Consider the following 27,016-nt stretch of genomic DNA (forward strand, 5'->3'; position numbering starts at 1 on the left):
CAGGATCATTTGTGCCTTCAAGTCCTTTCTTGTGCTCAGAGATATATCAGCTTGCATTATATTCATGATAAGAACCTTCTGTTCCCAACATGGTCAGCTTTCTTTTCTGAAATTCTTCTCTAAGGAGGTAGGTTAGAGGTTGTCACAAGCAGTGTTGGGCACGTTACTTTGAAAAAGTAATTAGTTATAGTTACTAGTTACTTCTCCCAAAAAGTAGCTGAGTTACTAACTGAGTTACTCCACAATAAAAGTAACTAGTTACTAGTAAAAGTAACATTGCGTTACTTTTGCGTTTCTCGCCCCCGTAAACCTCACCACCCGGCCCCCACCTTCTCGCCGTGTGTTTCCAAAGCCAGCTGAATAGAGCGGACGACAAAGACAAGAACCTGCAGACAGTTTAGCATTTATTGCAACTCAACGTAAATGACATCAGGGGGGAACGCCATGTGAAGTTTTATAACAGGACATTCAGATCCGGTGAGTATATGAAATTAATAACTGGGGATGTCTAATTCTGAAATCCTGTGTGTTTGGGTTGTTATAGATACTGCAACATCTATCTATCCATCTATCTATCTAGATGTATACTCTGTGTGTGGCATAAAATATGGATCTCCATCCCTGCCACAAAGGCCATCAAATAATGTTTAAAATAAAAAATACAGTAGGTTGAGAAGGCAGAGTATCCATCCATCCATCCATCCATCCATCCATCCATCCATCCATCCATCCATCCATCCATCCATCCATCCATCCATCCATCCATCCAGATTTCTCCCTTTCTCCATACAGGCTATCATTTCTGGCTGTTGTCAGGTTCATTTGATCGTTCACGCTCTCCATAGTTCTCCTGTGGCGCGAGCACAGGGCGACTGTTGGGCGCCTTTAGCGAGCATGCGCGTTTCCTGTCGCTTGCGCGGTGAATCGTGCCGCCTGCGCTGTGTGGAGATGCAGAAGAAACCGTTATGTGATGGGGAAAGGGAGCTCTACGTAACACCGGTATTTCCATGTGGAAAACGCTGTTTTGCTGCTGGAGTCATCCTCACTCTCCATCTCTCTGTGTGTGCTGTACGTTAACACCCACCAGCAGAAACACCCACCTACCCAACTGACAGACGGAATCTCACCATACATCAGCCATTCTCATCCTCACCTCTCTCATGACAAGGCGCGCACCTCTTGATGACCTAAAAAATAATCTTTAATATCTCTTAAACAAAAGTAGCACAAACAATATTTTTTTCTGCACAAATCTGCACTAACGTTGCACTAACCATTCAGTCTATTTGCAGAGTTTTTTGACGTGGGTGGGGTGTCAGCTTCACGCAGCTGCGCACGAGTCCTATCATGAAAAAAGGTTCATTGTGCGACCTGAGTAACGCGCAGTAACGGGGTGTCTGCAATGGTAACTGCGTTATAGTTACAGTCAAAGTAATTAGTTAGATTACTCGTTACTAAAACAAGGTAACGGCGTTAGTAACGCCGTTAGTTTCAACGCCGTTAGTCCCATCACTGGTCACAAGTGATGTTATGACTTGCAACCCTTCATTCATCTCCAGCACCACACACATCCCCTGATTCTTCTAAGCTTTTCCTCCAGGTAGCTTTCCAGTATACAGTATACTTGCATATTCCATGCATAGCTGGATTTTGCACCTCAGGTTGCCCATATTATGATATGGGCATTCTGAGCAATGCTGACTGAATCTCTTCAATTCATGTGATTGAAAATCTGGTAGGACCAGGAGTTTTTATCAAATTAGCTGATGATAGTCTGCATCAACTTTGGTGTGGTGATGTTGTCACTCCTGCGGAAGATGATTGGGCTTGCATCTGCACTCCTGGGCTTTCATCTGTTCGGGGGATAATAGCAGACTCTTCCTCTGAATCCTTCTCATAGTAGGAGAATTGATCATGTGGGTGAACAATAACTTTGTCTTCTGATTCTGAAATATCCTCTGCCTTAGAAACCTCTTGCTCTACATCACTATCCAAGTTCAAAATTTGTGTAAAAGACTACTCAGCTGTAATCCTTCAGGAGCTCAGTTTTTGGTGAGTTTTTTCATATAGATGACATGAGAGCATTGACAAGAACTAGTGTAAGATAGTTCCCTCCCTTACCACACCTGGGTCTCGGTCTCAGAGACAAATGAAAAGAGTAAAGTACATCAAAGAGCCATTTTTATTTACCTGAATAGCTACTTACCCACATTAAAGTGTCCGGGTCAAAATGACCCACAACATCATATTTGTATACATACTCTGCACAGACACTCCACTACACATCAGAGTGGCCAGATTTTACATACATGTTCATGACCCCAGATGAGGAAAAGTCACCAAATTTCATGAAGAAAAAAAAAAAGATAACCAGTACTTTGATCAACACAAAAACTGAAATGGGTCAAATTGACCCTTAACATAATATAAGGGTTAAGTAATCATGTAAAAAAGCTAAAGGCTGCTTAGATTCAGCACAGTGGTCTGGAGTTCCTTTCCTAACCTGAAAGGTTTCTTGTTGTCGACCAGATGAAAATTAATGGGATAGGAGCTGTGAACAGGAGGTGAAAGCTACCGGAGACCAGATGGATGGAAATGGAGAGGACTTGTTGTTTATAGGGAATACTACTTTCATCCTGAGTGACAAATTTGATTGATTTTGGTTCCTTTTACAGTACATTTCTCACAAATTTTTTTTTTGAAGTTCTCATCTTTGACAGAGGAATTTTTCCTGCTCCAAAGGCCTCAGACATTTGTATGTGGGTCTCCCTTGCAAATGCTTTATTCTGATGTTATTGCCTCAATCCCGTGAACTCCAAACACAGCAGTCACACAGTAGACATGCAACCCTCTGTTACAGCAACTAGCCACTATTTAAAACTCCATACACAGAGTGGAGGAATACATTTTGTGAACACCTTTTCTGCTTCCCGATCATTTTATACAGTTTAGGTTTAATATATAGTGTAGATGGTACTTATTAAAAAAGTAGTCCTGGTTCCGTTCAGGACCAGCCTCCATGTGGGTTTTTTGTGTTGCTATCTAGAAACCTTTCAGTGCTCCAAACATATAGTTTAAGAGGTTTTCTGCAGCCATGGAGAATACTTGTAAGGTTACTAAAGAACAAATGTAAATAAAAATCACAGGGCAAAATACAAATACTTTGAAAACATTAGCCTACTTAGTGACACTCTGTCTAATAGCTTGGTATCATGTGTCTGGAATGGGGAAGTAGGTTTATTTTCAGGTTAATATTTATTAGATTAAATTGTGATTTTAAATAAAACAGCCAAACAAGGTTGAAAAGGGACCCTGGTAACGAGGAAACAACATGGTATGTGATATCAATAGATTTTAAGTCTAAGTTTCTATTTTGTGAACTTACTCTCATCATATCTGTGGTTTTACTTTAAAGTTTTCCTATCTCGCTCCAAAGATGGAAACTTTCTTTGCATCTTACCCTTTGACACAATAAATTAATAGCAGCACAAGTAACTCCTGTAATCATAAAAACAGAAACAGTGAAAAAAAAGGGAAATAAATATTCCCAGGGACGAATTGCTGCAAATTAAAGGCAAAAAAACCCAAAACTTTGAAGAGACTTGTTTTGCTTTTCAATATTCCTGGATGTAGAGGCCTACGGTGGGAGTCTTTGAACGCAGTAAAGCAAGCGGCCCGTCTTCTGTCGGCTCCAGCTGAGGCCATCCCATCTTTGCTCCTTTCTGCTGTGACTTTCAGGCCACAGCTGAGAATGCCACACAGACAGAATGCTCCTTAAAGGCAACTAAAGCTGCAGATCAGTCTCTGTATGCATATGTATTTGCTCAGGATGTCATCATAGGTTAATTATTTATCATTTTATAGATGCTATGTCAACAGCGCTGACATGCTAACCAGTCACGAGGAAATTCCTAAGAGCTTACATATTTGACTTCAGGGTTGCTTCAACCTAACATTTTGATATTGTGATTTCCATTTTGGCTTTTTTGTAGGGAAAACCAGGAAACAATCATGCCATCAGTGGCGTTCCATGGCTTCTCTTTCAAAATTTCTGGACTACCAAATTAAAATCTACCTCAAATATAAAATGTATGCTTTTTTTTTTTACAGTGTCCTGTCTGGCAATGTGGCAATAAGAATAATAGTCTTGATGCCAAAAAGAGTCCAACAGATTTGACTTTCACAAGTGGAGCAGTATGGCTTAATTATAATTATGCAGGGAGTTTTACAGTTTATATGGACACTGCAATGTAAATAGAGCAGAAAAACAGAAGAAGAAAAGGAAAAAAAAGAGAAAAGATGAAAGAAAGAAGAGATAGAAAGGAGATGATAATAATAAAATGTATGCTGCTGTCTTGTAGTTCAGGTTGTTTTGGGTTTAGATTTGTGAAATGGTGAAACTTGGTCAAGTAAAATCCATTATAAAAAGTGAGCTTAATCTTTATTCTCTTAATATCATAAAAGCAGCCAAAATACAAACAAATGATCCTTTTGCTGCTGTTGATTCTTAGAAAAGAAACTTGCATGCTGGCATATCTGCTGTTATGCAATAAACCAGTCAAGAACCAGTAAATTATTCATTTCCTACCATTACTCTATTTTTTCTGAGGATAATGCATTCTCTGTTCTTCTTGTCTTGTTAATAGTTTCATTTTTGTCATTTCAACTTTATACATGATGTCTTATTGAGATCCAAACATTTACAAGAGAGATCTATTTTGATAAAAAACAAACAAAATTGCAAAAAAAAACATACAAAAATATTAACCTAGTTCAATTGTAACAAAGTCCTTAATATCTGCAGCTTGTGAAGAGGTATTTAGCAGCTTTGTTGGAAAATCTTGATAAATCCTATGAAAGTAAAGCTATGATGCTGTGTGATGTATGATGCTGCTTAATTCTGGTAATTGAACACGTCTTGCGTCTGCACCAAATCTTTTTCAACGCTACTCTCAAGAATCAGCATCACCTACCCCACCCCCCTCATCTCTGCCTCTGCCATCCTCTGAGCCATTAAAGCATGTAGATTATTATCCGTCAGTGGGAAACACACATATGTAAACATTGTACAGCACTCTGGGCTCATTGATAAAAAAGATTCTGGTCCTTTTTCCTCCTGCTCTGTATGCTGATGCACCACTGAGAAGACCAGCAACACAGAGCAAAGATCAGCAGACGGGAGGGGAGGCGGTGGAGAGCAGGACTGCCTGCCAGAGGACCCCACGTGCTTCTTTTTTCTATCGCTGCACCCTAGGCTGCTGTTCATGGAGGACTGGAGGTAGGCTTTTGTTGCTGTTGTGGGGGGCTGTGTGCTCCTGTTCTCTGGGCGTCTTCACTGCCTTTGTGTTGGACTTTTTCCTTAATCGGACATGTTGGTGCAGCTGGCTTGCAGTGATGGGAATGGTCTGTACGCTTGCATTATATGGATGCTTCAGCTTGTCTGTAAATGCTGTGGATGCTGAATAGTAGCTGCTGTTCACTTTAAGAAAAAAAAGGAAAAAGTGAAGAGTGAGACGAAGTGATGTGATGGTAACTAAACATCAGAGGATGCATCTCTTAGTTGAGTTTTTGCCTGGGTTCTAGCAGTACTGATTCTGTGTTGGCTTTATGTCAGTCAGGGATTTCTGATCAGTTTATTTGATCTGTTTTAGCTTTGATATGAAAAAAAAAAAAAAAAGTCAGTCAATGTTTTTTTAATATTTTTTTCATACTCTGCAACCTTCCTTTAAAAAAAGGCAAGGTTCAACAAAAGCCCCCCCCCTTTCCTCTTAGCGTGCAGCTAATGGCTCAACCAAGCATAATAAACACCCACTCCTCAAGCTCCCTCTCTACGGAGCTTCACTGCAGGAGCAAACATTTGTTTTTGCTCTAAAACTCCTAATATAAAGAGGAAACACCTTTCAATCCAAGCAGGATCTGGATTGTTGTTGCTTTGTTTTTTTTGGAAGCAACTTCCTAGTTTCACTCTGCCTTCAGATTGTGAATTATGTTGCTCCAATCTACTAGTCCATGGTTGACCCAAATACTCGCACAGCTCTCTCCCCTCCCCCTGACCTCAGCTCAGATCAAAACAAATCACAGCCGCTTCATTTTCTATTGTTTCATATATGCCTGGTTTATAGTAAACAGTTTTCTGTTTAGTTACAATTTTATGTCGCCTTTTAACATAATAAACAAATTTAGAGTCTGAAAATCCACATATTTCATAAAAAGGCTGGTGAGCTGAGATTCCTTGGACAAAGAAACCTCAAGAATAGATATGTGGGTGTTAACTAACAAATATAAAATCTCAGCGAATTTTTTTTATTTTTTTTATATTGGGGATCATTGTTTTATAGATGGACATTTTAGAAAATGCTCTTTGAAGGATATATTTATAAGCAATAGATTTTTTAGAACTTTTTTTTTTCTTTTTGCATTGGATAAAACATTACATGAAGTTAGCAGAGGCTGCACAGAGCTAAACAAATACTAAAGGTTGACTATGAACACCTAAAGCTGAGTACAACTAGGACGCAGGGTAATCACTTGCTTCTCAACAAATAACTGCTTTTCTCATACTGCTTTTCTAATTAGACAAAATAAAACATTGGAATACTTTATTCTCTAGAGATCATGATATGAAATCTACAATATAAATTCTGACATCTTGCATTTTCAGTCAGTTTTGGATTCCCTGCTCTGCAAATTCAGTTATAGATTGATTGGCGTTTAGTTTTCTACTCATTTAAATGTAGATGCTTATATTACACCATATAATAGATTAAAGAAGGTGGTCAGAGGACATCCTGAAAAATATTCTTTATTTTATTTTCATTTATTAAAGCAAACATTAAACATTGTCCTGATAGGTGGTGCTTTGTTCCTCCTGTAGCAGTGATTCTTTTGATTCCCACTTGCAACTCATGCAGCAACAGATATAAGTACATCATCGATCGTCTCATTTAGCTCTCAGCAAGAACGTAAATAACCTCATTTCTCATCTTGTCAAGTTCTTTATTTATCAGGCAATTTTGTCATGGATCCTTAAGCAAGGTGGTTCTTTCTCAGCATTTTTTTTTTGTTTAAAGAAAGCCTCTATTAGAAATTGCATCAATCAACAACCTTTTCACATGAAATGCTTTCCCTATATCATCTGTTCATTGGTATTTAGAATTCAGCAGAGACTCCACGTAAGCTGCTGTCGGAGTAAACACCATGATAACAGCTTGTCTCCTTGTTGCTCTGATACTTCAAATCCATTTGATTTGCATTTTCACTTTCCATTTCATCCCGCTTTCTGCTCTGTGAGGAACATTGTTTGTTTATGTTGTGTAATTATGGTTTGCAGCTCCTACCACACATGCTTACATTCATGTTTGAGATCTGCAGTTTTTTTAAACTTAATGTTTTACAAGATGCATGGGATTGAAGCCTAAACAAGTATCTGAAAAGTACAGAAAATATGTTGCATTTTATGAATTAATGAATTTAGTAGGAAAACAGAGATTGTTTATCCACTTCTAGCTTAGCCATTTCGTCTGTGTGTTATGCAAAAAGACATATGTTTCAATTAGCAATGTTTAAGTATAAATATGACAACTGTAATACAGGTGTAGGAAACAATGATTGTACTTTAAATTGTTGCTTCGTTCTGTTCCCTCATCAACAGGAAATTGAAATATCAACCTCTCTTTTATTAAATAAAAGTTCATTCGACAAAAAAAAGCTTTGGGACGTTAATCCGTTTTACGACGCTACATTAATATTGCTGTTTGAAATGTCTAAGACACCCAGTCCAAATAAAGTTCAATTTTAAACTACTGTAATAAAAAAAGTTATTCTGTAGTTGCTTTGACCCCATTGTTTCTTGTTTATCTTTAACCTGGGTTTAATGGACAGTGTTCTGAAGATCCTTCTGAGTTTTTCTTTGGGTTTGCGTAGCTTTTTTTCACTTTTTTTGCAGTACCTTCTGGTGTCTGATCATGACATCTTTTTACGGCCTTTATACTCAAAAATGAGTAATATGGACAACCTAAAAGGAAAAAATTTGCTATCCAATAAATGAAAAAAAAATTCTTATAGCTAATGCTTAATCTCGTCTAGCAAGAACTCTGAGCTAAAACTAAGTTTTGAGCACTACAAATCCTTATGCCTCATCAGGGTGTGCAGTTCTTTGTTCTTTGAAATAAATTTTCATAGGATAACTTGTGGTTGTAAATATGTGACATTTATGGATCAAACAGTAGTTTACTTATCAGCATTGTAGTTACAGTAGCTATAATTGAGTTTGCTTTCATTTTTCATTTACTTCCCCTTTGCATCGTATTTCACCTTGCTTTTATATAAGATGTGGATATTAGAGTACTCAAAATGTTCACTCAGGTAAGAGTAGCACTATTTTAGATTTTTTTACTCAAGCAGAAAATTTTACTCCAAGAAATTACTAAAGTAAGATTAAAAATATACTTTATGAAAAGGCTACTGAATTACTGAGCAACTGTTGGCTCTAAACATCTGATTTAAAGAAGCATTATGGAGTTTTTTAACGATACTGCCCCCTGTGGCCAAAACTCATAACTGCAGCACTATTCTACTTTTTCTCATAGTTTCCGTTTGTACTTAAGAAGGATTTATTTTTTATTCCATTTTTTACTTTTCTCACTTGGAGTTCCCATTGGTGTCCGAGTTGAGCTGGATGTTGGTCATTTCTGAGTATCCACAAAATGTTTTGAATTATTTTTGAATCTGACACTTTGATAGTTTGCTATGGACGGGCTTGACGTCACATCCGCTGAACAGAATGAGAACTTCTGACCTGAAGTTAAAATAGGAAAATAGGTAACATGCTTATAGATGCATCGGTGCTGAACTACTGAGGTGTCAGTCTGCTCATTAAATTATGTTTTAGTGGTAAAGACTCAAATAAAAAGGCTATTTTAAAGATATTTTTCAGTGAAAACTTACAAAATATCTCATTAATGTTTAAAATGATGTAATTATACTGAGAGTTATGTGCAAGTTCTGGTATTCCAAATGATATAACATATTAGGTAGGGACTACCTGATCAATATAGGTCTAGGATCAGCCATACAACTACCGGTATTATTGGAATATATAAGCCAACATCTCTGATACTAATAAATATAGTAAAAATAATCAGTTTCTGTTCATAGTTTATTTAACATGGTTAGAAATAAAGGAGTCAGATTTCTTGTGTGTTTCATTCTTGACTATTGTTTCTTGTTCAAGTAATATGACTTGATCAATCCCTTTCTAATATGCTGCAATACGAAAAAAGTAATAAAAGTATGTTTGATTCATGCTGATATCGTATTTGGTCAATATCAGTTAATAGTATCGTATAGGAAATGAAAAAGTTGTGTCAGGACATCCATAAAAAGATATACAATTAAAAACACATGATTACAAAATAACAAAAAAAAAATTTTAATCATTCTTTCAACATAAACATATAGAATCAGTTTTAGTAAGTCAGCAAAGGATGAAGAACATCCTGCAAACATTGAGGTTTACTTTATTTTTACTTGACTACCAAATAGCTCAAGATATTTGTGATGGTTGGGGTAAGCGGAAATGTAAACTACTTACTACTCACCTCTGATTTATGCACATAAAGTTTATTAATGATACATTTTAGGTTATTGAAACATTTGAACTAAAGCTATATTATTTTACCAACCTGTCAAATCTATTTGACATTTTTTAAAAGATACCTTATTTTATCACACCCTGCATCCAATTCTTCTGTCAGCTCATTGATTTACATATTTCTCATCCTTCTGGGCAGTGCATGAGGAGGACCACTTTGCCGCAGACCCCCCATAGCCTGAAGCCACCCTGCCAAATCTGGGACCATGTCTGGAGGGTATGATGAGTACGGCAGCCATGAGGGTGCCACGGACAGTTTCTGGGAGGTGAGAAAAAGGGCTGCAGCATTTGACAGATTAGACCTGAACCCAAAGTGACACTGTATTGTGATAAACTACCGGCAGACCTTCCTCATGTGGGTAGGAGAGAAGAAATACGATTTGTAGCCTCGTTTATCAGCGTGTCTTAGACTCACATCTGCACATAAATCAGGTGTGTGCTCGACAGTAAGCATAGCACCAGATTTATCAGGTGGATGGGCTCACTAATCTCAGGTAGCTCACACTGGGTTGGTTGGTAATTACACCCACAGAAATTCACAACAAAATGACAAACGGTAGCATCATGTGGCCATCAATCAAGAATGAGATTAGTAAGCAACTAAGTCCACTCATTTAAATGCAAAATTAGGAATGCAGAAAACTATCCAGGACTTATAATCCTGTCATAAGCATTTATTTCCCTTATGTTATTTCCTTCCCTTTTAGCTTAATTATTAGACGTTTAGTTTTAGTTATTTACTCATTTGTTTTTAATAAGAATGACGGCTAGATATATTCCATCTAGATTTGAAAATGTTCTCCTTTCTGTTCTGACCTTTATTTTCATCTAATTATTCAGCTGGTTGTAAGTGGCAAACACTTGGAAATATTGGTGCCTTACTGCTTTAAGAAGTTACTGACAGGTTTCCTTTTTTAATAAAAGTAACGTATAAATGAGTAAAGTTATCTGTTTTCCTGTTGGGTGGAAGGTATGATCCAAATTCTAGCAAAAGGCAGACAGTTTACAAAACATTAAAATATGCTGTAAAAGCCGGAAGTTAATAATACAAGGATTTATAAAAGGGGAGATATCTGGACTAAATTTTCAGTCGTCTAGAAGTAAACAGAGGAAATAAATTGTAAAGAAATATACTTAAAAAAACAATGGCACATGGATGATAGAGGATAAATAAAAAAAGGATTACAGCATCCAAGATTGATGTAATACTCCTTTCATATTAATAAAGTCTGAATAAAGCCGTATACATGCAACATCATAGACAGGTCTTGTGTTTTTGTATCAAAAATGCACTGTACTCCCTATGAAACTTGCTGGAGCATAGCAGTTTTTTTGTCATTCTATTCTAATCCCACTATAGGAACATGGTAAGTTATAGAACTCCAGTTTGCACCACAGCTATGGGTATCATTTTGCTCTGTTCCCTGGCTTCCCATACCATATTCTCCCACAACAAAGACCCCCTATACATAGATATCAGTGTGCAACGGACTCTGTGGGGTTTATCAGTAACGGAGTAGTGCGAACACCTCCAAATTGCACATCAATCTGAATATGCTGGTTGCTAGAACAATAAATGAACATTTGAGATTGTAATATTTATAACTCAAAGAAAATATGGATTTTAGCTTATTTTATGATGCGGAAGGACTTTATAATACATTCAGGCATGTATATTGCTTTATTCAGGCTAGTAGCATTGTGGTGACCAGTGAAACATTACGGAAACATTTTGTCGAGTCCTAATATTGTGCAGTGTTGTCCGACGGAAACTCGCTTTCCTAAATTTTGCATTTTTTCTGTTCTAAAAAGTCCAGATTGTGGTGGTCCTAATCAACTGGGGAAAAAGAAGAAAAAAAGGGAAAACAAAACATTGGTGTCCAAAAACCTAAATACAAAAAAAAATATGTATATTTTAAACTTGTTGACTATGAAACCATAATTAGCTCTGAACAGTCATTTCTGTTGTCTTTTTAACACTGTGAGATCAGACAAGGGGATCAAATCAACATATAGGTGAGGCAGGCATAATTTTCTACATGGTACTTTCTGGAATACACTACAGAGGCAGAACATTAGGCTAAAATCTCATTTTATATTTAAAAAAATTGTTGTCTTAAATAATAAAGATAACAACCAATAAGAACTAAAACTGATTATATTCAGAAAGTATGTAATAAATGGCTAAAACAGTAGAAACAGTATCTATAATGCTTTTTTTTTAAAAGGCAAGATTTGAAAAAAATTCTGCATTTCTCTATTGTGGAGTAAAATGATGGTTATATGATAGAACGTATTGTTAAATAGAAATGTAGCCATGTTGTGCCAGTGTCATGGATCTTTTGGATTTTCTAACAAACTTACATCAGCAACAGCCTTTCTTCTCCTCAAAGAGTCTTGGGTTATTTGAGCTACAAGTTCCCCGAAGCAGATCCATTATTTATGAGAGCTGGTCCCTGATCACAGCATGTAAAGCTGGAGTAGACTAGCCTCACTTCAAAGTAAGAAGCTTGTCAAGCTCCTTCTCTCTGAGAAATTACACATAAAATCAAGCTAAACAGTGGATTCTTTACTCCATATTTTTATGTTAAAAATCAAACTTATTCTTAGACTTTTCCACCTCCTTTAGTCTGTGTTTAGAAATCAGTATGGGAAGGATAAAATGTCTGCTTCCAGCACTCAGTCACTTCATCACATCACAGTAAAGATGCTGCAGTGCTGATTGCTGACTCGGCGGGCTGCTGCGAGGCAAAGGTCTGGTGTGGAATACTATTATGCACTCTGATCTGCTTCCTTTTATTCCACAATTAAAGTTTGTTGAAAGTTTTTTTTTTTCAGAAACATTGGAGGGAAATAGTGGTCAAACACTGAGCTTTGGCGGAAGGAAAGCAATTGTAAATCCCTGCAGCTTCTTACCTTTTGAAAACAATGTCTTTGGGAGGGGCTTGTTCCTGTGCCCATGGACAGCTGTAAATGAAATGATGTAAACCCACCTCTTACTTTCGATTGCTTAACTCCTCACAGGGCAGCAGCCACCTCTTAACTGCTCTTTCCAGTTTCTTTCCCGCTGCTTCTTCTGCTGATTCAGTGGATCTCCTGCAGGCTGGGGGATAGAAAACCAACATCTCACACAGGGGGTGAAAAAACAAGGCAGTTTTAGGATTTAAGTAACAACCTGAAATCCGTTGCTCATAAACCTAGAAACCAAATTGAAAATATAAATTTAAAAGTTTGTAGATGATAAAGGGAGTTTTTAGTAAAAGCCTTTTAGCATTAAAGGTAGAGTTATTACAAGCTTGTTAAAGAATCAGGAAATTCTGAATCACAGAGTATTGCTATACATTTCCATAGGAAAGGATATAGTAAGTAGATATTAAAATTGTAATAATCCTTTTTGTTTATCTTCAAACCAAGAAGGTGAGCAATGTGGGTCCTTAAGTGGAATAAGCAATTAATTATTCTAACCTTGGTTTATCAATGTAACATAAAAAAAAGATACAGAATATGTTTTATATATATATGTCTGTCCAAAGACTACACAATGTTTTGTGTCCGTCCTACCCAGAACCCACAACTCATGCACTCCGTTGGGTGTTTTGGTTGGATGCAGTTTGCAGTTTGTGCCACTAGATGTCGTTCAGGCTCACACGATGGGTCTTTAAATGAATAGTTAAAATAAGTGTGTTTTTAACAAGGACTGTGCTGAGAATTGAGCTCAGTCTAAATTCAATCCAAATCAATTAATTTCATTCCAATACATTTCAGTCTAATGCTCAATATTTTCGTTACCAATTTGGTCCCAATTCAATTAAAGGTTTGTTGAAAATGTAAAGTTTGTGAATAATATAGGATCTGCTGAAACTTAGTATTTTTTGTTTTGGATTGGACTTCCTTAATGTTATGCCCTTGTAGTTAAATCCACCTCCCATTTTAACTGTCTAAGAAATACTTTGTTTACCTTGTGTTAGATTTAATTACAGTGTATGTAATTTAAATGTGATTATATGACTGTACTGATTTTTGACCTATGCTTTGAAAGGAAATTGGTACTAAATGGGAGCTGTAAACTGTATGTAGGGAATCTATATTTAACTGAAGATACACATAATATAAAGAGATTAAATAAAACACAATAACCTAATGATTTGATTCATTACTAGTAAGTAACAGTAAAATTACCAGCGATTATTTTTTTTATTAAGGTTGGGAACTACAAGCGCACAGTGAAGCGTATTGATGACGGTAATCGACTCTGCAATGACCTAATGAACTGCATCCAGGAGCGGGCCAAAATCGAGAAAGCTTACGCTCAGCAACTCACTGATTGGTCCAAGAGATGGAGGCAGCTAGTAGATAAAGGTATGGTTCTCGTCCATTCTAAAATGCATTTAATTTGTATGCATGTTGCTAATGTATTCACTGTCTGCCTCTCAATCATTTGTTTCCTACTCTCTTCCTTTTTTCCCCTTCATTTTATTTGAAATTTAAATAAACATGCTATGTTTTGTCCTAATGAGAATTTGACAGTCAAATGTACACAGATCTTTTTTTCAGCTTTTGTTGTCATTACATTTTCGCAATTACAGAGCAACGAAATGAACTGCATTTGACCCATCCCCTTGGGGAGCAGTGGGCTGACATTGTGTGGCGTACGGGGAGCAGTGTGGGGTAAAGGGTATTTGCTCAGCGACCCAGAGTCCGTGAGCTCTGCGGTGGCAGGTGTGGTGGCCTAGTGGCTAGGGCATAGGGCTTGGAATCCTGAGGTTGTGAGTTTTGAAACCCACTCTCAGAGACTGCCACTCTGGGTCTCTGAGCGAGACCTTTAACCCCAAACTGCTTCCCGAGCGCCACAAATGGCAGCCCGCTGCTCCTCAAGGGGATGGGTTAAATGCAGAGAGTGAATTTCGTTGTGCTGTACTTGTGACAGTGTACTGTAATGACAATAAAACGCTGTGTGTGGGAGTGGGGTTGAACTCAGAACCTCTGAATTCCTAGCGAAATGCCCTGACCACTAGGCCGCCACACCCCGAGAGTCGATGCAATCAGCTGGCTTTTCTTTAGAAAACTTTGAACGAATCTGACTGGAGGAATAGATAGGATCTGTGGGAGAATATATGTTTGTTTTATTTCAAAGTAAAGCTTCAGATCTTATTTCCTTCACTAGGCCCACAGTACGGCTCAGTGGAGCAAGCTTGGGTAGCGATGATGGGTGAGGCGGAAAAGGTCAGCGACCTCCACACGGACATGAAGAACCAACTAATGAACATAGACTTTGAGAAGGTGAAGAACTGGCAGAAAGACTCGTACCACAAACAGATGATGGGAGGATTCAAGGAGACCAAAGAGGCAGAAGAAGGCTTTAAGAAGGCCCAGAAACCCTGGGCCAAGAAGCTGAAAGAGGTGAGAGGTAACATGTGAGGTAAAGATGCTGTCACTTATTACAAAGTCGCCAAAATGCTAAGCTGTTTTCTTATGTTCTCTAGTGATTTGGTAGCGCTGTTCAGAACATTACTAGTGTTGCTTACATGTAGGAAGAGTTTATTGACCTCATGTTTATGTGATTTATTTTTATTTTAGCTAGAGTCAAACTTTTGTGCTAATTCCAGTAGGTCCTAGGCTGAAGACTTTCTTTCAACAGACAGAACTTTACACCTTCTGGACTGTAGCTGTCAGTGTTTACAATTTTAAGGTTCCTATGGTCATATAGCTCTTTTAATCATCCTTGTGTTGTAGCTGATTGTGAAAGATTTACTGTTTGACCAAATCATTTATCTGCAATGGCGGTAATCTATAGATGCCCTTTTTTTCCATTTACCTTATGTCAACCATAAATCAAGTTCATTATGCATGGGGTATCAGGTTTTATCTGGTTTCAGGGAACTTAGCTAAATCAGTTCAGTCTGCAGATATCACCACAGAGAGCTTTCTCTAAGCTCATTAATATGCACAGGGCAGCTGGCCAATCATTATCTAGAACAACATCTAGAAATCCATTTTCCTGACAAGCATAGAGATAGACAAGCAAGAGACAAGATGATCCAGGATTTTGTCTTTTAGAAAGTTGACAACTTTATACACTTTTTTTTTTAGATGTTAGACCAATTTTGTGATAGATTCTTAAACAGAAGTTCCCCATTCTTATTAGCAAATGTCTTTGCAGGGTTAAAAGATTAACATTTTTTTTGCAGGTTTTACATTTGATTAGAAGTTTCCTTGTTGCTTTTAATTGATTTCATAAAAAGAGAGAAACTGTAAAGGACTGTATATAAGTAGGAGCTTAAGTTGCTGGCCCGTCTATCCTAAGACTCCTTATGACAGACAGGATAGACCTCCTTAGACGCAGGTATTCATGCCATTTTCTGTGAAGGATTAAAAGCTGATTTGCAAACAATTTCATGAAGATAATTTTACAAAAGCAAATGTTATTCTCACATTGTGAATCGTTAAAGCCTTTGCAAATCTTCCCAGGACATCCTAATAAAGTCCTTCCAAGGTCAGATAATGTAGTGCTCTTTAAACCCAAGACTTCAACAACAGCACACAACGTATATAATATGATTACTGTTAATCTCATTGTAGTTTGCAAAAGGGATAACAGGTATGAATTGTAAGAAGGGCTGACTATGAAAACATCCTCTATCTAAAAGGAATCAGACAGCACACATGTTTGCAAAATTGTCTCTAAGTGAACCAAAAGACATCTGGAAAAAAGGAGACTAAAGTAATGATATTTGATCAAACAATCGGTGATGCTTGGAGAAAACCAAGCAGTTTTATGCCACATCATAAAAACAGTATACCAGCTGTCAAGCATGGTGATTTAGGAGTGATGATCTAGGCTATTGGAGCAACAGGATCTGGGCTTCTGCTTGTCAGGGGGTCACACGTAGCCTCTTTTTTATGCAAAATGTTATAGAGTCAAAAATGTGTCCATTTGACAGATAGCTACAGGTAGGCTGCAGTTTAGTCACCCAAAGAGCAATAATTCCAAACGCGGCAAAACAAGAGGATGAATATCAAAATAATTTTAGTTGCAATGTCCCAGTCCAGACGTGCTTTGGTTAAATTCTGTTGATTAACCTTTAAAAGAGCTGAGCAAAAATTAGAGCAGAGAAAACCTGGCATATTAGGGCTTTATGAATATAAAGGTAATAGGTAATGTCCCACTTGTTTGCAGCTGAGGTTACTGTACCTCATTATAATAGACCTCACTGAGGTAAACCATGCTGATGACACACGGATTTAAATTAAAACTTGTTCTTTGAAATCATTTCTTGTGTCTAAATGCAAACCCCCTGATATTCTTTAGTTTTTTTGTCTTAACTTTGCTTTTCAGGTTGAGGTTGCAAAGAAGTCATACCACATGGCCTGCAAAGAGGAGAAGCTGGCTGCTACAAGAGAGGCCAACATAAAGGGAGAGGGCACAACACCAGCTGAGCAGAGGAAAATACAGGATAAACTGGACAAGTGCAAACAAGACGCACAGAAGGTTTGCTATATCCGCTCTAACAGCCATGTGCTTATCATTATGTAAATATACTATTTCCTCTAATAAATTTAAAGGCAAGTGAGCTGCAATGCTATAATCTCAAGTCTTCATAGTTTAAGGTAACATGGTTAATAAGTGATTGAACGCCACACCTGCCTTTCTCTCTAACATCTCCACTCTTCTCTTGAAGTGGACTCTGATCACTTTTTATGGCTCGAACCATCAAATGTCTGATTTATCTTAACTCCGTCAGAAAACTATTTTTTTATGCTTTCAAATTATGTTAGCTCAGCGATGAAATTAACATTTAAACACCAGTCGCCACATTTTACTTAGAACCTGTCGAAAATTAATTCAAAACAAAAAAAATCTGACTTCTAAATAGTAGGTTTTTTAATAGTGTTTTGTGATCTCACACAGACGAAGGAAAAGTATGAAAAGGTTCTGGACGAGCTGAATAACTGCACCCCTCAGTACATGGAGAACATGGAGCAGGTGTTCAACCAGTGCCAGCAGTTTGAAGAGAAGAGGCTGAGCTTCCTCAGGGAGGTCCTGCTGGATGTCAAACGCCACCTCGACCTCACAGAGAACCAAAAGTTAGTGAGCTTAGCATGAAACAGAAGTCAAAACATATCATCTGCTTTTTCTCTATGCTTACATCAAATCTTCTTTTCTGTCCAAAGTTACGTCACGATATACAGAGATCTTGAGCGGGCCATTACCTCAGCTAGCCCTGAAGAAGATCTGAAGTGGTTTAGTAATATCCATGGCCCTGGCATGCACATGAACTGGCCAAGGTTTGAGGTACTGTTGCCCATTATCTATTTCTCTAAGATTTTATTTCTGTAATTATATTTTTGTTTCATTTCAAAGCACTTTTTTTTTTTTTTTTTTTTTTTTTTATTTGTATATCTTGCCATAGTTGTACCCAAAACAAAATTATGCATGCTAACCAACAGAGAAATAACCCTTATAACTCAGGTTAAGGTCAATTTAGTTTAATTTAGATTAAGTTGATATACATTTAAAGATCAACATTGAAAATTTAGAAGTAATTACATAATCTTTAAAAATATATATTTATTTGTTAAGTAAACAAATACTCATCCATTTGTCCAATTATGCAGTTGATTTACTTTTCTGTTTATTGGCCTTTTTGCAGGAGTACAACCCTGATCTTATTCACTCCATCTCTAAGAAAGACAAGTCAAAGAAGTTTAATGATGATGTCATGCTGACCAGTGTCAAGGCACCAGCAGGCAAAGTTCAAGCAGAAGATGGCGGAAGGTTACTGCCTGATCTTTATTCTTTTTTTAGTCATGCATTTCGTTATTTATTATTTATTTCCCTTAATTCTTCCAAGGATACATGACTAGTTAGACTTTGTTGCAATATCTGCCCACAGTATGCAGTCTTTGCCTTCATTAGTACAAAAAGAATTTACTAGCTATCATAACAACATGACCAAAACATTAAAGATATGCCGTCGTAACCATAAAGGCAGCCCTTTGAATTATCCAGGTGTGTGAAACATGTTTATATGATTCTTCTTTCTTTTAGTGTGAGCAGCTATGACAAGAACCAGGCGTACTCCTCTAATGAATGGTCAGATGATGAACAGAAGGGCATTCACTCAGGCAGTGATACAAATGGAGGGTCCAATCCCTTTGATGAAGAGTCTGGCGAAGGTGTGAGAGTCAAAGCGCTTTATGACTATGAAGGTCAGGAGCAAGACGAGCTCAGCTTCAAAGCAGGTGAGTGCTTTTAACAGGAAGTGCTGTTTATCTGTAGTTTTCCTTGTCGCCTTTAATACGCATCTTTCTTCACAGCCTCTGTAAGTCTAGGTCATCCCTGGTCCAATGAGCTCCTAAAAATATGATTAATTGAAACAATTCTGAATAATAACTTTGTTTTATTAGAACTGACGTTTTTCTTCTATTTTATCTTTATTTATACTAGAAATAGTTGCTGCATTTCAAATAATTTCCTGAGGCGCATTACATTTAGTACAAGAGAAAAGTCTCCAGACAGGCTAAAAGTCAAGCCGTGCCAGATAAAAATCATCCGATAGCAAATAAAATGGTTTGGTTTTTCTAATAGCTGGATGGGTTGGAATTTACAATAAATAAAATACTGCTGGAGTCTTTTTTCAAAGACACTGTGCAACTTTTAGCCACCAGGGGCGCTAGAACTTAAACATCCAGGTTTAGCGGCCATTAAAGCTGCTGGCAGCACTGCACTGTCACAAAATTAAATAGTCTCCTTCTATGTTAGGAATCTGATAGCAGACCACTTTGGCTCACCAGACTGGTTACAGACCAGTTACATGATGATCAGCCTGTACAGAGCGTCAATGTGTTGCAAACATGTAGACCTAAAAACTTTTTTAATTTAAAATGAAGCCAATACTTTGCTCAAAGGTTATGCAGTGTTGCTTCAAAAAAATGTTGCTAATAAAAATCTGGTAAAGGTTTTCATATCCTAAACTTTTTTCTACTTTTTCCACATTACAAGTAAAAAATCCCAAAGTATTTTGCTGAGATATTATGTATTTAAAGTTGATAAACCATAAACCTGATGTTCATATAGCTTTTTGATAACTCCCAGAACAGTGATTATTATTTAATGGAAATATAGAGAATATAGACACTACGAATGTGCTTTTTGTGCTTGTTTTGGGTTACCTTTTTGGGGGGTGGAGGTACAGCATTAAATATCAGGTTTGCTAGCATGACTCTATCCTGTGGTTTCTAAAGAGCTGGTAAGTCTTATGCGAAGCAAGTCATCTTTTTAACACCCTCTTTCTTGCTCCCAGTCCCTTCATTTGCATTTCGATCATCCCATTCGTTATCCCTTTATCTCCTCATTTAACTCTTTATTCTTGTCATCACACCCTGTCAATGCAATGCAAGTCAATCTTATTTCAACACAGCACAGTTTTACTATACAGAAATTAACAACAGCTAATTTTAGCGACTCACAAGCTCCAGTTGAAAACCAACTCTAATCAATCCAATTCGTCATTCTCCCTTGTTGCTTTCATCCCTCACTACTTACTTGATCTCTACCTTCTATCCATTCTTCCCTGTTTTTGCTTTCCTTGTTTTTTCCAGGTACCGATTAGGGGAGGTCCTAAGTTAACCAGGTCATTTGGCTCAACCTGACTCTCCTAGACCGCAATAAGAGCACTCCCCAGATGAACCTCAACCTTCAGACTCATCCATTATATCACACTGTCCTTCATAACACTGATTAGAACCTGTAAATCACATTGTATACCCTAGCTGGTTGTTACCATTTTGTTTCTTATCATTGTGGTTAATTTCACCCAATGGCTCAATCAGAAAAAGAGTAGCAAAATCTATGAATATCACCAAAATAAAAAGAAAATTTCATCTACATTGCAAACACAGAGACTTCTGCAGCTCTTCAGCTTATTTAATTTTTAGGCAGTAATTTTGGATGCTTGTGTTATAATGTGACGTTTATTCAAAAATCTAAATTTATCCAGCTGAAGATGGCTTTTCATTGATTGTTTAGGTTTGATACATGTACACTGTTATTGGCTTGTTTCCATGTCTAATAATCACTGTGATAATGATAAACTTAAAAACTTAAGAGGAAGAAATTCCGATAATCATAAAGATAAAATTGTTATATTTTTTAAACGGAGCACATACATTTAATCGTAGAGCTTGGACGCTCAGGGTGGATTGCATGATATTTGGGGGATGGAATCAGCAATGATAGCATGAGGAAAACCTCTAGTCTGGATGTTGGTATTCTGTTTACACTTCTGTGTTGCAAAATTGTTCCATTCTTATTAATCAAAGGTGGCAAATTTCATGTGATCCAAAATGACCTATTTCTGTGCCAGTTTTAGATTAATATACTTGTTTGTATGAATGATCCTAAAGCTTTATTTTGTGATCCAAAAAAACTGCAGCCATGTTCTATTAAAAATTAATATTTCTCCATCATCCTGACGTATCCTCCATGTCATACTCAACAACAAAATGTTTTTAAAAAAACAGAAAGTCTGCATTTTCTCAATCTCTGTTGCTTTGCAGGAAAGCTACAAGTAAGAGTGGATAACTAATTTATAATGTGTTCTTATTATGAACATATCTAGATTTTGTAAGGAAGAATTCCCTAAATCAATGTGTGTATAATGGGTAATATTTAAGCAACTAAAAAATACTTAAAACATTGAAACAAGCTGGAATTCAAAGAAAAACTGAGCTACAGTGATGTAGTATTTTATCAATAAGAGTTTTAAATGATCCTGACAAGGAATCCAGTATGAAATGTGAAAATATGATGTTGTGTTATTTTCTATGATGTAACTAAAATCGACAGACAGTTAGATAGATAGATAGATAGATAGATAGATAGATAGATAGATAGATAGATAGATAGATAGATAGATAGATAGATAGATAGATAGATAGATAGATAGATAGATAGATAGATAGATAGATAGATAGATAGATAGATAGATAGATAGATAGATAGATAGATAGATAGATAGATAGATAGATAGATAGATAGATAGATAGCCAACGTACGGTACATACTACTGCAACTAAAAATACAAAGTTGAATAATTATTATAATAATTAGCAGGTTTAAAAAACAAAGTATATATATATATATATATATATATATATATATATATATATATATATATATATATATATATATAAACAAATTATTTGACAAATTATTTGTTGTGCTGTGGCCCTTTTGCTCCTCAGTAATATATGCAAAGCTCCACTTTATTTAAAATTTCAACAACAGATTTTAAAGAATAATAAATCACTCTTTCCATATGAAATTTCAATATGAAAGGTAAAAACTGCAGGTAAATATAAACACAAGAGGTGGTCAGCGGCAAAATACAAGACAGACATTTCATTAAACCCCCTCCCGCTCTCTGTCCCTGTTTGTCAATCAAGGTGATTTGCTGACCAAGCTGGAAGACCAGGATGATCAGGGCTGGTGTAAAGGTCGCCTGGACAACGGCAAGCTCGGTCTTTACCCTGCCAATTACGTGGAGCCGATCTAAACCTCCTAGCCGAGAACACCGGCTGAATCTGGACTGAAGCATCCACTCATGCTCACGCATCGCCAGAGACCTCAAATCATTCTTTTCCTGAAAGGAGCACTAAACTGTCGTCATCACATTAAGGACTGCTCAAGTTCACATCACCTCAAGTTACAGCGAATGAAGCAAACAGTTGTGTCTCTGCTGCCCTTGCTGTCGGACGCGATGCTCTTCTTTCACCAGAAGTCAAAGAAGGTGCCAGGGTATCAAGAATAAGCTGTGCATTAATGCATTTTAATCTGTTTTTTAAACATCTGGATGTACAGTTTGTCTCTTCTAAAAGTACAATGTTTTCTTCTTTAGTATTTACAATATGTTTAGCATTTTTGGGAATGTATATGTTTTTTCATCTTGTAAAATTCACTTGTAGGGATTCAACACCTTTTAAAGCAGCATGGCCTTTTAAGTTAGCAATCAAGCTCATGAACATGAAACACAAATGCCTTCCAAAAGGCCTTCCAGGCAACAGAGGGCCAGCAGCATGAAACAGTCCCTAAAACATTTGCAGCATCAAAATAGGTAAAACCTTTTGCTGTTTTCTTGTGTCATGGAGTCATGTGTGACGTCCTGTATACAAAGTAAAGGCATCCATAGAGAAAAGTGTTAAGCTTCTGAATGGATAAAGACCTGCCAATCAAAGGCAGAACTGATCTTCAATCCCTGAAATAAACAAAGAGGACTCAACCAAATACCTGTTACTATTAATAGATAAGTATGCTTGGAGATTTCTGTGTAATGATGCTTAAAAAAAGATCAGTTTAACTGAATATTACAGTCCTGTTGAAAAGTTGTCACCTTGGGGAGCTTTTGAGATGCTTTTTAAACTACTGTCACCCTTTTTCGGAGTTGGAAAATTACAACAATTTTGAAAATCAATAACAATCACTTGAGCTGGACTGAAATTAGCAGCTTAACAAAGGTGGAGACAAAGAGAAACGCAACCTTAATTTCAAACAAACGTGGATTAGTGAAGTTGATGCGTTTAGCTCTAATTACACTGTACCAAATATTAAGCATGGTAGAGGAACATTCATGCTGTGGGATTCCCTTTACATTGTTCCACTTCTCTTCTCAGATCAATCTTAAATTATCATATGCATGGATTTGAGTATGTATGTATAGTTTTAGACCTTGTGTGGAATATCCACAATGAAGTCAACAACAGTTCACTCAGTTTCGGTTTTTCATTTATTTATTTATTTTTATTATTCAGTGAAGTTAGCAATTATCAAAGATAATGCATCTTAAAAAAAACATTTTCTTTAACATCTTTAAAGACCCAACATTATGACGACATTCACACCCATGGTAGGTATATGTAAACTTTTCACTGGGACCAGATAAGTTCTGACCTGAAGTGCATTAGAACAGAAAAGCCACAACACAGAACCTCATCAAGAAGATGTTCTAATAAATCCAAGAGAAGACTAAAGAATGCAGAACTGTTCTGGCCCGTTCACAGTCTGTTGCTGCATTTCTGTTTTAAAAAAAGCTGTAATATAACATCATCTCACAGTTATTCTCAACAGCGGTTCTGTTATTTCTAATGGAACTCTCCTTAAAAAAAATCTGTTTTGACATCATTCTCTACTTTTCCAACTTTCAGAAACAATGTGCCTGTATTCTCTATCACCTTTAATTGCTTTGTTTTCTCCCTTTTCTTGATTATGTTGTGATTATGCAGCCATGATCACAAGCTGCCTTGAAAACATCAACCTGTAGCTGTTTTATATGGAGATTAGCCCCTTTTCCAAACCAGTTTTATAATTTTATGTGTTTCCTCAATCACTATAAGCTGTCAGGTACTCACTGCACTTACCCCTCTGCAGTTGTTTTTTTTGCATACTGATGAACCCACGCACTGTTTGATCAACTCATTCAGCACTTCTTCTTGATTAGTTTTCATCTTCTTATTGGCTGAAGCTCAAGTTAATTAAGACTCCTAGGTTGTGTCATTGTTTCTCATATTCTATGTTCAGTGAGGAAATTCAGCCTATGTAGCAGTGCTGTAGGTATGATAAGAGCCTGGATTAATAATTCCACAAGCCGGTGTGGTTTTCTTTTTTCTCTTTGAGGCATTCTACTGTTACTCATGCAGACAGAAAAAGCTGCAGAGTTAGAAACAGAAAGAGGATCTGTCTGTGAAATATTGATGAGACACCAGATTTTCTGCTGTAAGAGCAAAATGTGTTTATTTTTGCAAACTCCAGGAGTGAAATGTCTGCTGTTGTATTTCTGCCTCTGTATGTTTGCTCTCCTTGCATCTGTGTTAACGTTCAAAGAGAAAAAAAAAATCTCCAATCTTTTAGTCAGTATCTCTCCGGTGTGCTTCCTCTGAATCGGACTCCTCTCATCTAGATCAGTTTACATGTACACCAGTACAGACTGAAGAACCCATAGATGTAATAGCTTCCGTATCTCAGCTGTCTAATAGTGTATTTGTCTAAATTTCACACAGGATGAGAAGGTTTACATCTATTGTGAAGCTCCTAAAAGCCAGTAAATGACAACCTTTTCTTTCTCCAACTCATGCTGCAACTTTACAGAAACTTTTATTGAATAGAGGGTTTCCTCTGTATTTTTAGCATAGTGCTGTCATTTTCAAACTGTAGTGCCTGTCCTGCTTCAATAATAATAAAAAACTAATTCATCTGAAGACTGTTAAATGTCTTAGAGTTTGCGAAATATCAATTCAACTCAGTTTATTTGTATAGAGCAATTTCAAAACACATGTAATCTCAAGGCACTTTACAGAGACAATTAAACCAGATCACACAGTAAAATTGATTCAGTTTTCTATCTATGAAAAACCAGCTGATTGCATCAACGCATTGACTTTTCAGCAATCTCTCGCACCAAGCATGCTTGTAGGGACAGTGGAGAGGAAAACTCCCTTTTCACAGGAAGAAACTTCCACTGGAACCAGACTCAGTGTGAGCGGCCATCCACCGAGGCCGACTGGGGTTCAAGGAGACAGAAGCAGACGTAAAGAAAGAAGCAAAAATATAATGTAAATGTGATGTTAACAGGTAGAAATGTAAACTAAACAGTTACAGTCTTTGAACATTATTGTCACCTGTTGCACATTTAAAATGCTGAATGTGATGTCATTTAGAGAAAATCAGAAACAAACACCATGGAGTATAAAAAAATGAGAATTGGATGCAACTATTAAGTTTATTATGTGGCTGAAGTGTTTAATATTAATTTATAACTGGTCGGAAATTTTGTATTAATTCTTACTGGAGTTGTTTTAAATGTCAAGTGTTAATCAAAAAGTAGCTTAGCATAAATGTGAAAGAAAACTAAAAATAATCTTAGATGTAGGACATCCATTCATGTTTTATAAGCTAAGCCTTTCAGAGTTCTGTGGGGGGCCGAGCCCGTTCCATCAGCAGTGAAAAGTACCAGACAGGTTTCATCCCCAGCCCTTCAGAGGGATAACATAAGAGACACAGAAAAAATAAATACACCTAATGATAATTTAGGGTAAATTATCCTAGCTCCCTCCAAACCAAAGAACCCAGAGAAATCCCTTTTAGGCACAGGAAGAATAAACAAACTTTGAAAATCTACTATCAACACATGGACTTGCTTAAATTTCAGATGGAAATCCCCCATGCTGGTAAATTTGGTGGACAGGATATTGGGAAGATTATGTTACCTTCCACATGTACATGAAGGGGTTTGTGGGATTATACATATGGATGAAAAGATGTCTTGTTTGCTCAAAGGGGTAGGAAATAAATTTTTGTATATTTATGTAGAATATATTTAATATGTACTAATGGTATCCAAAACACATACTTTTTAATTCTATTTTTTCAGGTTAAAGTTGTGATAAAAGTTCCAGTGATGTAAGATGATAATATTAACAAACAAAAAATCATAATTGGCTTAAGATTATTAATATTTGTCTACCCTCCTTATCCTTTCACAATACAGTACTGCATTTTGTAGATATAGCAAAAAAAAAAAAAAAAATTGTATCTAGAAGGGAATTCGCTATCATTCGCTAACATCACATTTCAGTCGCAACAAAACCTTAAAGTGATTTACAAGAGAAGAAAACGTGCATGGCAGTGGCTTAAAGGCAACATAAATAGATCAAGAGAAATAATTAATCAATCTCTCTCCCAGCTCTTGTACTCCTGGGTAGGGTGGATGGCTTTTTGGTCTCAAGCTCAGATTCTCTCCTCGATGCTTAGGAGCTTGAGGGTTCTTCCAGTCTCTTAGCTGTCCCTAGAGCTTCGCACATCTCGACCAAGATCTCTGATGTCTCTCCAGATGCTACTTCTCCAGTGTTGGGGTGACTACCCCCAGTGTTTTGGAGACCACTGGTATTACAGTAGTCTTCACTTTCAAGGCTTTTTCCAGAATGATTGAACTTAGTATTTCAACTTAGTAGCAGTGGCGGCTGGTGAAAAATATTTTTGGTGGGGCTGATATAGCCTAGTGTATGTCTCCAACTAATCCGGAATAAGAATTCAAATAAACAATTGGACAATACATACAATTTAACAGTAATGATTTAATTTACTATATAATAACAGTAACAGTGATGATTTGGGTCACTGTGACGGGGTTCTTTGGCCTCCAAGAATCCAGTCTCAGTCGGGTTACCGGTGTTGGTGATTTATTGAGCTCAAAAACTCAAAACAGGGTGCAAAAGAAACTAAACATGTACAAGATCCTCTGGGCCTCAGCCTCCCTCCAGTTACCAGCAATGTAACAAAGAAACAGAAAACAAAAATTGCCGCTTTTCTTC

At 36.9% G+C, this 27,016-nt stretch overlaps 1 protein-coding gene across 5 annotated transcripts in view; it reads left to right on the forward strand.

Annotated features, from left to right (window-relative positions):
* The window catches only part of LOC119779008 (protein kinase C and casein kinase substrate in neurons protein 1-like), a 38,855-nt gene extending 16,183 nt beyond the window's left edge, over positions 1-22,672 (forward strand). For 2 of the 5 annotated variants that reach the window (XM_038278506.1, XM_038278507.1), the window contains exons 2-10: positions 9,792-9,918; positions 13,855-14,011; positions 14,817-15,052; positions 16,989-17,141; positions 17,562-17,737; positions 17,825-17,945; positions 18,304-18,428; positions 18,702-18,895; positions 22,100-22,672. In XM_038278506.1, coding sequence (XP_038134434.1) covers positions 9,859-9,918; positions 13,855-14,011; positions 14,817-15,052; positions 16,989-17,141; positions 17,562-17,737; positions 17,825-17,945; positions 18,304-18,428; positions 18,702-18,895; positions 22,100-22,209 — 1,332 coding nt within the window. In that variant the 5' untranslated portion in view covers positions 9,792-9,858 and the 3' untranslated portion in view covers positions 22,210-22,672. The other 3 variants (XM_038278509.1, XM_038278505.1, XM_038278508.1) reach the window with 3 other exon arrangements.
* Positions 22,673-27,016: the final 4,344 nt, after the last annotated feature.

Source organism: Cyprinodon tularosa, unplaced genomic scaffold (genome assembly GCF_016077235.1).
Source record: "Cyprinodon tularosa strain WSP-4 unplaced genomic scaffold, ASM1607723v1 ctg141, whole genome shotgun sequence".
Lineage (NCBI taxonomy): Eukaryota > Metazoa > Chordata > Actinopteri > Cyprinodontiformes > Cyprinodontidae > Cyprinodon > Cyprinodon tularosa.